At 42.2% G+C, this 12,896-nt stretch overlaps 1 protein-coding gene across 1 annotated transcript in view; it reads left to right on the top strand.

Annotated features, from left to right (window-relative positions):
• rnf43 (ring finger protein 43) overlaps window positions 1–12,896 on the top strand; it is a gene marked incomplete at its 3' end in the record, with an annotated part of 116,986 nt that overhangs the window by 1,956 nt on the left and 102,134 nt on the right. Inside the window, exon 2 of the mRNA XM_020624556.1 lies at window positions 41–295. Within this exon, the coding sequence (XP_020480212.1) occupies window positions 74–295 (222 nt within the window). The remainder of the gene's footprint in view (window positions 1–40; window positions 296–12,896) is intronic.

The following is a 12,896-nucleotide window of genomic DNA, read 5'->3' as shown; positions in this document are numbered from 1 at the left end:
TTGTTTGTCCACGGTGCTTGCCTGCTTTAAAGTCCACCATGTGCTGCCGAGCACCGCCGCTACAGCCAAGGCCATGACCGTCCCCCAGCGGCGCCTGGCCGGTCTCTGGCCGTGGCTGCTCATGGCGGCCCTGCAGGTGGTGCTGGGCCAGCCCGGCCTGGAGTCCGAGCGGCCTACCCTCAGAGCAGTCATCAAGGTGACACTGCTGAAGCACGAGCCGACAGGGAAACCCATCACTCTGGAAGGGGAGTTTGTGGGCGGAAGTGCCGGATACGCGGAGGGAAAACTAATGCAGGTAAGGTGTCATCAGAGTATCTACTTTGTATGACCGCCCCCAACCTTCCTTAGCATTTACCGCCAAACAACCAAAACCAGGGGAATTCTTTCAGATTTTCAGTGGACAGAGTTAAAGTGGTGAAGGTGGGCACTTGTTATCAGTTGTTCAGCTCTTTCAAGGGGCCCAAGGTTTCTCCAGGCTCCCTTTTCAGAATGATAACTTCCACGTAGTGGTTGGGGATGTACTGCCATGCTCAGACTTGAACAGTGTTTTTGCACACAAAATTTGCTTTAATAACAATGTCTCGGGGGACCTGTCATTGTAAAACATGCTTTACTGCTAACTGTCCAAATAAACAGATAATTGAGGGACTTAAAACCAAACTCTCCTAAAGTATAGTATTGAAAAAAAAATAAAATAAAGTTAAGCAGTGTAGTTTGGTAGATCTACTGCCCTGTACCATCACGATTAGACTGTGCTAGCTGGAGAGTAATAATCTGAATCAGAATCAGATTTAATGGCCAGGTATGTTGAACACACAAGGAATTTGACTGTGGTACAGTGGCTCTGTATATATGTACAATGTTGTTCCACAAGACAACCAGTAAAGAATATAAGACTGAGAGAGCAAGAAAAGAAAAAGAATGTGCAAACAAGAACAAGGAATGTGCATTAAGAATATAAATAAAAATAAAGTACTTAAATATATGTGTATATACACAATTTAGATGGAGTTTTCATATACAGTGTGTGTGTATGTGTGTGTAAGTGTATATACAAAGGTATGTTTACAAGGTATTGCACTGAGTTTACACAGCATCCACTGTCTGCCAAACCAAATGATGTTAACACCTGTACTTATTGCTCTCTGCCATTAAAATACTGTGGTGAGCATGGGTCCCAGTACAGTGCAACCTTCCAAGAGCTGCTCACAGTACCACACCTCCCAGTCAGCACCCAGCATGTGGTGACAGAATATCTAAAATCCTACAGTAGTGACGTTAGTTTGATTTCAGTCTATTTTTACATATCCTAAAAAAATAAAATAAAACGGGTTTGGATCAGGCTGCCAAATTTTGTGGGTGTGTGCTGGGTGACAGCTTTGTTTTGCAGTAATTATTTACTGTATGGCATCTAATGTTCTTCCAGCATTTCTAATATCAAGGTGTCGTCAAACACTGCTAAACAGTAGAGCAAATCATGTTTATACCCATGCAGACCTTTCCATTTAATCAAAAGTGTTTTTTTAAGCATTTTTAAAATGGTATACATTACCCTGCAAATGTAAAGTCTATAGTCTATTCAGTGTTCATGTTTAGGATTCAGGAGTGGATTAAGGTTCCCTGGCCATAAAGCTTGAGCCATCTGTTTCCAAAGAAGTGGGCTGACAGATTTGAGGTACCTTAGGACCTTGTCTCTCTGCACTTACCAGGTGTGGGAGGTTTTGTGAATGGAGAGCCAGATGCTGCAGCTTGTCATAACTGATAAGGATTTATTAGACCCAATGAAAAGCCATTGCTGTTTTCCTCTCCAGTTAAAACCAATCTGATTTTAATGTGTCTGCATGGGATGTTGGCAGCATGTTGTGGGTGCAGAATGCAGTGCAGCTGAGATCAAAGACTACGTTCACACTGCAGGTCTTAATGCTCAGATCGGATTTTTTGCCGAAATCCGATTTTTTTTTTTGCGCTGTTGTTCACACTGTCATTTAAATGTGACTGCCATCTGTCTCATGTGTGAATGGTATACGGCCCTGAGGTGACATCAGACGCAGCGTACTGTGTTTGTGAAAATAAAAATGGATGCGGCTCGTGATAGCATGTGCGTAGCGATGTACCAGTTAATGTGCAATCGAAATAAAGAAATAACGATAAGAAGAATATCAAGAAGAAGGAGAGCACAAATATTGCTTATGGCCTCGCCTCCTCCAGCGCAGAATTGTGATGTCTGTCGCATTTCAATGACATAAAAATCGCATGAAATGCGACCTGGCCGTTCAGACTGAAGTCGCATTGCAAAACATCGGATATGTATTCGATTTAGGACCACGTATGAAAGTGGCCTGGACCGGATTTGAAAAAATTGGATTTGTGCTGTTCACACTGTCATACGGAAATCGGATATGGGTCACATTTGGGCAAAAAAGATCAGTTTTGAGTCACTTCAGCCTGTAGTGTGAACATGGCCAAAGACACTTCCACCTTTCTGGGATTTCCAGCTTTCTTTATTTTTTTCCATAAAACATTGCACAGTTTTTTTTCTTTTGTACAGATTCATGGGGCAAACTATAAATCAGCTGTAGAGTAAAACACATTTTCTGTCACCCCCAAAGAGCTTCAGCATTTTACTGTACATATTAGCGTGCAGTGCATATTAAGCTGGCACATGGGTGTTGGGGCATAGTCAAGATTTGTAAAATTGTAAAGGTGCAAAAGAAGGTACACGAGTTCCATAGTCAGCTAATGTTGTTATCTATGCCACAGTCAGAATGGCAAGAGCCTGATCCTCTGCTGATTAGATTCCCATTTTCTTTCTTTTCCCTGGCTAAAAAGTCAGTAGAGGTGATTTTGTCTGAGCCTCAGTTTTCTTATTTCCTTATTTAGACAATTACAGTATTGTAGGTTCTGTCCAAGGCGAGGAAGGTGTAGTTTAGATAGACTTTTCCCAGGCTGTTCCCACAGTGCACAGAGGTGGTGTTATGTTGAAGGATGCTGTTTGTTGCAGCTTAGGCCTGTTCCAACAGGTTCTTATTGCCTCTGCAGGCTGCTTCACAGCTCCCACTTTATGTGCTTGTCTTAAATTGGATGAGGAGGATGAAAGCTGGAAGTTCCATAGATTCTGTCTTCTTTCTATCACTCTCTGCTGTGTCTTTCCAGCCAATTGATGTGTTATCATAACCATAAAACCAAACTGGTACAGTAGAAGTGTTATTTTTCTTATATACCATGCAATCTTGTTTAACACATGTAAGGAACAGACTTGTTGAATACTTAGTATAGAAGTTCCCAGTGTTTTTCAGTGTGTTTAGTCATGACACTTTACTTTGGCAGTTATCTCTGTCTGATTTATGAAACTGTGATCTCCCTGGAAGTATGCCCTGTCCCCTCAATGAACACGCTCACTGGAACACTGGCTGGGGTCTGGCCAGCACTCTTTGGACAAGTACATGTGCTGAGGAATTTTGACTCTCTCTCCCCTTTCCAAAATGAATCTTGCACAGTGACCAGAAGAGAAGTGCAAAGGCTTCTGGGGTAACTTTGAACTTGAAAGGACTGTCAACTGTGTTTGGCCTTTGTTTACAGAAGGACTTAGTTTATCTTTGAATAGTCATTGCACCCAGTTAAAGGACATCACAAAAGCTGCACCCATTTTAAGCTATCTTGACTTTTTCCCTGATGCTGTATTTTTTGGGTCTTTGACATGTTGAACTGACCTTTTGAGAGCTCCCTTAAATGCATCAGCCATAATTAATGCAGGGCAGGCAGTTGACTGAATACCAGTTAACTCTGCGCCACTTCACATTCTTTCATCTCCCTTTTCAATGTCCCACAAGGTTCTGAAAGCCTCCCCATTTCTCCCTGAGCCCTCGACTGTCCAAGGCCACTATTTGCACGTTTTCCCTGGCAGGCCCTCAGCACAGCCGTTTGAGAAAATGGGATGGGAGGGTGGAGGGGGCGCCCAGGGAGAACATCAAAGTGAGTCCAGTTCTGAATGTGAGCTGGGATGATTAAAAACTAAGACTGTTTACACTGCATTTCCCATATGGGCCTTCTCCTCCCCCTTCCCACTAGATTTCCTGCCCATACGTCCTATCTTCCTGGATGAGATAACAGCCTGCCAGGGCTCCTCATGGCTTTACATTGTCAGGGTTGCTGCTGTGCATAGTTTGTACTGTATATGTTACAGAAATACAGTATATGTATAATGAATGCTTTCCTGAGGTGTGCACAGGTGTGTGTGGAGCCTTTTCTTGTTTTATATTCTCTGAACTCTGTGTGAGAACTCTTGAGCAGATAGGCAAACAATTAATATAACTTAATGTTCCTTGAAAATAGGTGTGACTCCTAGTCCATGAAGGTGCCAGAGGGTTTGACATACAGTATTGGCATATGTAGCAATAGGAATGCTGGATGAATTGCAGTGGATAAAGAAATGTCTTGTCAGTGCAATGGCTGAACATAGGATTAGTGTTGGTGACAAATAAGGTTGCAAGTGGCGATTAAAAAAAAAAACAAACTTTTTTTTTTTTGATCTATTGATTATTTTGTCAATTTGTCAACCTACAATATGTAACTTTTTCAAATATTTCCATGGTCCAGGTAGTGTATGCAGTGTAGGCCTAACGGGGAAATGTGATTTATTTATTTATTTATTTTTGCTATATTCTGCCATTAATTATTGTAGATAGTGTGGTATAGTGTGTTGCATATGATTTACTTCAGTGTCCAGTGTTGATTGTAATTGGAAATGTACTTGTATTCTTTATCTGCGAAAGTTCACTTACACCAACTTTAGTGTAATGCTACTGCAAATCGACGTTGCTTAACACTTCGACACATTAACACATTCCGTATTTATGTAGTCAATAACATTGATGCATCATTCCAGTCCTAAAGACAAGTGCAAATTTCCACATCAAACTTAATGCTTTGCTGTCATTTTTATCTTCTTGCTCAGAAAAACCTCCAGTTATTTGCTAATGGATCTGGAGCATCCATCCATCATGTAATAAACCCCAAATCTGGCAAACACATTCTTATTATTCTAATTCTTTTGTTGTCTTTTAATACAGTAGCAACGAGAGCGGCAGTAGGCTGGAGGAGGCCTGCTCTAAATTTTGCACCAAGCCTTCATTTACATTCACTGGCTGGCATCCAGAGCTCTGTTATGTCAACTGGTATGGACACCATATGACACCATTTGAACATACACAGCAATAGAATCACGTCTCCATACATCTTACAGAATATGGCTCTCGGCGATGCTGGCAATTGTACAAAGGCATGAATGAATTGCTGTAATCTCTCAATTTCCTGCTGCTTTGCCACAATGCCTAAAAAAAAGGCTGACATTTCTGTGATTAACTTTTGTTTGTGTAGGAAGGGAGGACATTCAGGGTCAAACTTCACCTTTAAAGCTAGCATGTAACAGGAGAAATGTACTCAGCACTGTTGATACAGAGATTATTCACATTCCTTTATGTGGCCAGCTCACACAGATCTACTGTCAAGATGTGTTTGTCTTTTGTATTTTTATATCTTCATCAGCTCAGCCTGCCTGTTATTGCTTTTCTATTATCTCCTTCCAATAGAAATCTGAGTCTACAATCCTGTCTTGCCTCTGGCTCTTGCCTTCACCAGACCCCAACATGTGTCCAAGCTATCAGACAAGCTCTGGACTAATGGTTTCTCCTGAGCAGGGATCTGACAGTCTACAGCACATGAAGTAGAGGCTAGTGTGTTCTTGTCCAGCCTCTTTCACAAGAGATGGCTGTTATGATGTTTCTTAGAATACTGGGAAGATGAGAGAGGCAAGTAGGGGAAAGATGGCAAATCTCTTAATCCTACAGCCCTCTTCTTTTTAAGTCATTAGGCCAGGTCTGGAATTCTTGGATGTTATACAACACATTCTTGTTGACTTTTCTCCTCATGCAAACAACCAGCAAAGGCCTCTCCTACTTCAGTATGTGCTCTGAATGCTACCTCAGACATTTGTGCAAAAAGAATTTACATTCTTCCATGTTCTCTGTAACACACCACTGTAGAGTATATCAACAGGTACTTGCTATAGCATGTACACACACGCACACAGTTTAGCATGGTAAAGGCATTACGGCTGGACTTGTCCTTGAACCGGTACACAGATATGGTGAGTTGGACAGCACAGAAAAGCAAAAAGCAACATCAGAGCATAAACAAACAGCGTTACAAAACTTCACATTAAAGACAGAGCTTGTATTCCTACACTGCTGTGTATGTGTGCTTTCCCATTCACACACTTCAGCAGTCTCAGATAGAGTGGTGGAAAAACTTGCACACACACACACACATAAATACACACTTAAATGAAATGTAAATGATACCTGCTTTGTCTCACTCTTCTTTTTGAGCACCTTTGTTTGTCCCTTTTCGAAACCACCAGAGTGCTCAAGGAGCAGGAAATGTGCACATCTCTTTTAAATCATACCATTATGTAGCCATGCATACATTACAACTGAGAGGGATGAGTCATTGCTGACTCTAAAAACAGCACATGCACGCACATGATAAACACATATGCACACACATACCTATATTTTCCTTTGATGGCGCTGTACCTTACACAGGCTAGGTGGAGCCGGTGTGTATTCAGGGTTAGCGGGATGCAATTATATAAAATGTCTGGTGTTAAACAGTTGAGAGTACCTTGGCTTTTCTGCATTTCCGGTGAGATGAGTATCTTGTCCGACCTTCTCTGAATTTGTCCTGAGAACACAGGTCAAGTGCAGCACCTGTCTCTTTCCAGCTGAAACCGATCCACTGGGAGTACATAGGAAAGCCTCCTGATCCATACCGGATCCCTTCCCTTGGGATCAAGGCCACATTTATAGAGATTTACAGAGAGCCATGTTGCAGCAGATGACAATTGCACCATGTGACAGTAGAATTCTGGCTCTGTTTTGTATTCTACTCCAGCTGAAAGATTATGGTGACTGGTTTAGATTTTAAAAAGTAGTTACATACCCTGCCTTGCACAATTTATGAATCAATGTTTTATTAATGTGAACATGTTAAATATCAACATGTTATCCTGCTGATGTTAGCATTTAGCTCAAAGCATCACTGTGCCTAAGTACCGAGCACAACTTCACCGAAGCACTAGCATGGCTGTTACTCTTGTTAGCCATCTGTACATCAGACTTTGTTGTTTCATGGAAATCAGGGATTTTAAAATCATTATATTATGTATAGCATAAAGAAAATTGGACTTTCTTTTCTCTTCTCCCAAATCACTCAGCTCACAATCTGTTTTTGTAAGCAAATATTTTATTTGTTGTGTATAATCATTTTTATTTTATCTCAAATCAAATCTTACCTTTAATGCATGATAACATGCTAACACAAATTCTTCTTAACACAGCAAATTCTTTTGATGCCCGATTAATGCATACACATTCTGTGATTTTGACCCTTGGTGTGCCCTGTAGTTTGGGAAGTCATCGATAGGGTGAGTGTTGATTTCATCATGGCAGTCAGTCACTAATAACTTCTGCCACATCTGTAGTGGCAAGAGTTGCCTTTTCTGCTCCCGCTAACATCAAACACTCTCACACTTCTCTGCAGTTTCTCATTTCTCAGCTTGTCTTGCTCAACTTCAGATTCTTCCTCCTCAGCTCCTGTCCTCTAACCAGTCCTCTCTTGTTTCTTGACAGCTCTTTAAAATGGTTATAATTCTTTGTATGTGCTTTAGTTTCAAGGACAAAAAAGGCTACATCTACTCAAAAGGCAGGAAGTGCTTAGTTTGCTGAGAGGTTGGAGGAAAAGAGTCATCACCATACCACAGATGAATACTCGCTGACATACTCCCGCCTTCTCTCCGTCTGCCTGTGGCTCCTTCACTCGCTCTCTGATATTTGTTTTGTTTGTCTTTGTGCTCACTGATTTGGCAAATATATAAAAAGCACATCCCAGAAATGTAAGTTTGTAAGTTGTTTGGTTCCTGTATGACAAGCTGAAAACTATTTGTACTGCGTGTTTATGACAGATACACATGTAAGAGCTGCAGACTGATAATGTTAAAAATCTGAATTAGCAGTTTTTTAAGTGGAAGTAAACATTTTACCTTTATGCTTGAATGCTTGGCTCAGTGATCTGCAGGAAAAAGAGTGTTCACGTGTTTGACAATCTGATTCTTTATGCATGTGTGTACAAGCATAAGTATTGTGTGTCCACTGTGTGTGTGTTTGCATGTGTGCACAGGAGGCGGAGCTCCCACACTGAGATCATTTACCAAACTCTGTTAAGCAGGATCAAAGTGACTTGGATCTTTCATAGTTGCATGACTACAAAAGCCATATTGTAACCCCAGATCCAAGGAGATAACACTGCTGACAAAAATGTTTTATGTCTCCAAAATCACAAGGTTAATTCTGAACAACAATCAGTATGTCTTTTTTTGACCTCTTTTGCCTTCTTCTCAGAAAACTCCAGTGTTAGTTGTAATAACGGCTCTTTGTGCTTAACACAAATGTCTAATTTTTCTGTAGTCACACTCTGACAAAGACTGTGTCATTGCCAAAAAATTAACTAAGTGGTTTGAGACTGTTTTTCACCATAGCTTTGGCTCAATTGTCAAATTTTTCAAAAGTTTGAAACTCCAGTGGCAGATCAATACATTTTTGGACAGGGTGGCCAGACTGTCGCATAGAGAGGGGTGGCACATTTGAAATACATGTAAAAAGTAAATCAAAACCATTAAAACCCTAGCTCTATTAATTAATAAACCATGCATTATTAAGAATCAAATAGTTTTTGAGTAAAAATGAGATACACATAGCCAAAGTTAGTTAAACAAAGCACTGTTTTTTTTATTTACTCCCAGCCTGGAATATCACTGTTGCACATGGTTGCACTGAAGTAATTCATGGCAAGTACTCCACAACAACAGAATCGGAGAAATGAATGCAAATATCATGCTGCATGCATGATATATAAGAAAACTAATTTGTCCAATATCAAGGTCAAGAATCTTTATTGTCATTATAAATAGCACAACGAAATTTTTTTCTGACAGCTCTTGGCTTAAAAGACGCATTATTTACATAACACAAAATTGTATAAGTCAATATAAAAATATGAACAAATACAAAAGGATGTATGGGGCCCTAATCAGGTCAGCAGCATGTTAGCAGCAAAAGAATGTAGTAACATTATAAAGTGCAGCTCAGTGCAAATCTCTTTAGGAGTCTTTAGGAAGAGGTGTGAGCATGGGTGTGTGTCTGCAGAGGTCCAGTGTTCTGTTTGTGTCTCTCCATAGAGGGGAGGTTTTGTGTGTGTGTGTGTGTGTGTGTGTGTGTGTGTGTGTGTGTGTGTGTAACTAGGGGGTGGGGGGGGTGATTGATTTCACAGCTCTGGGGAAGAAGCTGTGTCTCAGTTTGTTTTAGTTTTTATATTCCTCTACCTTTTCCTGGAGGGAAGAGGCACAAACAGTTGCCTGGGTGGGTGGGGTCTGCAGCAATTCATCTGACCCTCCTCTGGATCCAGTCAGCGTATAGTGAGTCCAGATCCAGAACAGGACTCCCTGCAACGCCCTGAGCTGTTCTCACCACCCGGGTCAAGTCCTTTCTGTCCTGTGCAGTGCAGCTCCCGTACCACACTGTCACACTGAGACAGAGGATGCTCTCTACTGTCGCTCTGTAGAAGTTTGCGAGCAGCTGAGAGGAGAGACCAGCACGTTTCATCTTCCTGAGGAAGAAGAGCCTTTGCTTGTCTTTCTTCACCAGGTAGGATGTGTTCAGAGACCAGGTCAGGTCAATTGTGATGTGGATGCCCAGGAACTTGATGTTATCCACTTGCTCCACCACCTCCCCGTGTATGAGAAGAGGAGCATGTTTTGTCTTCCTGGACCTCCTATAATCTACAATGACCTCCTTAGTCTTGTCGGTGTTCAGGACAAGATTATCTGAACACCACCTTGTCAGGTGCTGGATCTCCTCTCTGTAGTGAGTCTCATCATACGGTGGTGTCGTCCGCGAACTTCGCAACTGTGTGGAGTGGATGGCATAACAGTCATGAATAAACAGAGTGAAGAGAACTGGGCTGAGCACACAGCCCTGTGGTGTGCCTGTGTTCAGGATCAGTGTAGATGATGTGCAGTTTCCAATTCTCACCACTTGAGGCCTATTAGTGAGAGTCCTTGATTCGATGATGCCACAGCACTGCAGTCATTCCTGGATTGTGTAGTTTCAGTGCCAGTTTGTCTGGGATTACAGTATTAAATGCTGAACTGAAGTCAGCAAATAGCATCCTAACATAAGTGTTAGGATGCTCCACATGGGACAGGGCTGTGTGTAGTGCTATTGAGACGCATCCTCTTTTGATAAGTTCTCTCTGTAGGCCAGGGGTGTCAAACTAATCGCGCAGGGGGCTCTTCAACTCCTCTACCTTCTGTAGCTTCTGCTCTGCATTCACGTTTTTCAGCTTGTCCTGATGTTTTGTCTCGTAGTGCCGTCTTAGGTTATATTCCTTAATTACAGCCCCATTAGCTCCATAAATAAGACACACGGGTTTACCGACAATGTCAGTAAATGTATACTCAGGCTCCCACCGGTTTTGAAAGGCTCTGTTTTCAGAATTGACTTTTCTCTTGGCCATTGTTAGGGGCTAGCTTTGACTTGAAATTAGGGTTGTATACATCAACAGATGCTTGATTGATCTGACGGAATTGATGTGGGAATGATCACAGGTAGCCTATTGTTCGGTAAGGCAGCTGTTGCGCTGCATTATGGGATTTGTAGTTTGTGTCTTATTGGCGCTTCATATCACTGGGCCATTAAATAGATAGATATATAAAATGATCTCGCGGGCCTTGAGTTTGACACGTGCTGTAGGCGAACTGATGGCTGCCCAGACCAGCAGGGATGACGTCCTTGATGTGCTTTAGAATGATCCTCTCAAAGCACTTCATGATTACTGGTGTCAGAGCAACAGTATGATAATGATTGAGGCAGGTGACAACTTTCTTGGGCACAGGCACAATGATGGAGGACTTGAGGCACACAGGGACTGAAGCAAGATGCAGGGACAGGTTAAAAATGTCCAGGAAAACTATTGCCAGCTGGTCAGCACATAGCTTCAAAACCTGGCCTGACACCCTGTCTGGTCCTGTGGCTTTGTTGGTGTTGATCCTCCTCAGGGTGGAGCTCGCCTGGTGTAGCTGCAGAAAGGCAGGCTGGTGCTCTTCCTTGAGCTGAGGGAGATGTACTGTTCCTCTGCTACCAGGTGTATTGAAGCGTGCAAAGAAACTATTCTGAGTGTCAGGGAGGGTGGGATCATGGCTGACCTGCTGGTTGTTGCTTCTGTAGTCTGTTATTGTTTTGATGCCTGTCCACATACTTTGTGTGTTGTTATTCATAAAGTGCTCCTCAATGCGCTGTTTGTACCTGTGTTTGGCCAGCAGGATGCCCTTCTTTAGTTCTTTCCGGGCTGTGCTATAGGCCAGCCTGTCACCTGATCTGAAGGCAGCATCTGGAGCTTTGAGCAGAGGTGACACTGTACTGTCTAACCCTGATAGACTTTGTAGGTAGGACAGCATCAGTACAGAACTGCACATAGTCCAGAACAGCTGATGTATAAGCCTCCAGGTCTGAGCCCTCTTTGTACACCCCCCAGTCAGTATGCTCAAAACAATCCTGTAATGCTGAAGAAGCCTTCTCTGTCCACACCTTGACTGTTTTGGTGATTGGTTTTGTCCTGCAGATCAGAGATTTATATGCTGGGATCATCTCCATAGAGATGTGATCTGACATGCCCAGGTGTGGAGCTGCTATGGCCTTGTATGCTCCCGGGATGATGCAATAAAGTTGATCCCAGATTTTATTGCCCCTGGTTGGAAAATTGATGAATTTTTAGAATTTGGGAAACACTGCTTTAAGTCCACATGGTTAAAGTCTCCAGCCACAATCACAGCGACTTTTGGGTTTGCATTAAGCTGCCTGCTGATCAGGCAGTACAGCTCCTCCAGCACTAATTTAGCGTTAGCTCGCGGTTGATGGCTACAATTATGATTGAGCAAAAGTCACACCATTTTAAAAGGTCTGCATTTCACTCCCAGATATTCCAAGTTGGGGGAGCAGTGTGTTTCAGTGATGCTCATAGCTGTGCACCAGAAGTTGTGGATGTACAGCGCCAGACCTCCGCCTTTGTGTTTAACAGATGCTGCAGTCCTTTCTGCTCAAAACAAGGAGCATTCCTCCAGCTCCACCACAGCATCTGGGATGTTGTCATCCAACCAGGTTTCAGTTATAATCGCCACACAGCTGTCCATCCTCCATGAGACAATCTGCAGCTGAATTTTGTCTGTTTTGTTGGTTAGTGACCTGGCATTTGTGGCATTATAGACCGGTTTTTCTGTTGTCACAATTTTCAAAAATCCTGGAAAAACTCTTTAATAACAGATTAGATACATTTATTGATAAACATAAAATCCTCTCTGATTGTCAGTATGGTTTTAGGTCGAACCGGTCGACATCTTTGGCCATTACCGACCTGATGGAGGACATTACAAGTGCTATGGATGAGAAGAAATACACGATAGGAATATTTATTGACCTAAAAAAGGCATTTGACACAATCAATCATGAATTATTAATGTGTAAGTTAGAAAAATATGGGATCAGAGGAATGGTTCTGAAATGGATTAAAAGTTATTTGACACAGAGGCGTCAATTTGTGAAGTTGGGTGAATACCAATCGAGTGAGCTGGATATTGTATGTGGAGTGCCTCAGGGTTCTGTTTTGAGACCTAAATTATTCATACTATACATTAACGATATGTGCAAGGTTTCGGATTTAGTGAAAGTGGTCTTATTTGCTGATGACACTACCAGATGGGCATCCGGGGAAAACCTACAGCAACTCTC

The sequence above is a fragment of the Monopterus albus genome, unplaced genomic scaffold, assembly GCF_001952655.1.
Source record: "Monopterus albus unplaced genomic scaffold, M_albus_1.0 scaffold330.1, whole genome shotgun sequence".
Taxonomy (NCBI): Eukaryota; Metazoa; Chordata; class Actinopteri; order Synbranchiformes; family Synbranchidae; genus Monopterus; species Monopterus albus.
This window is presented reverse-complemented; position numbering and strand designations above follow the sequence as displayed.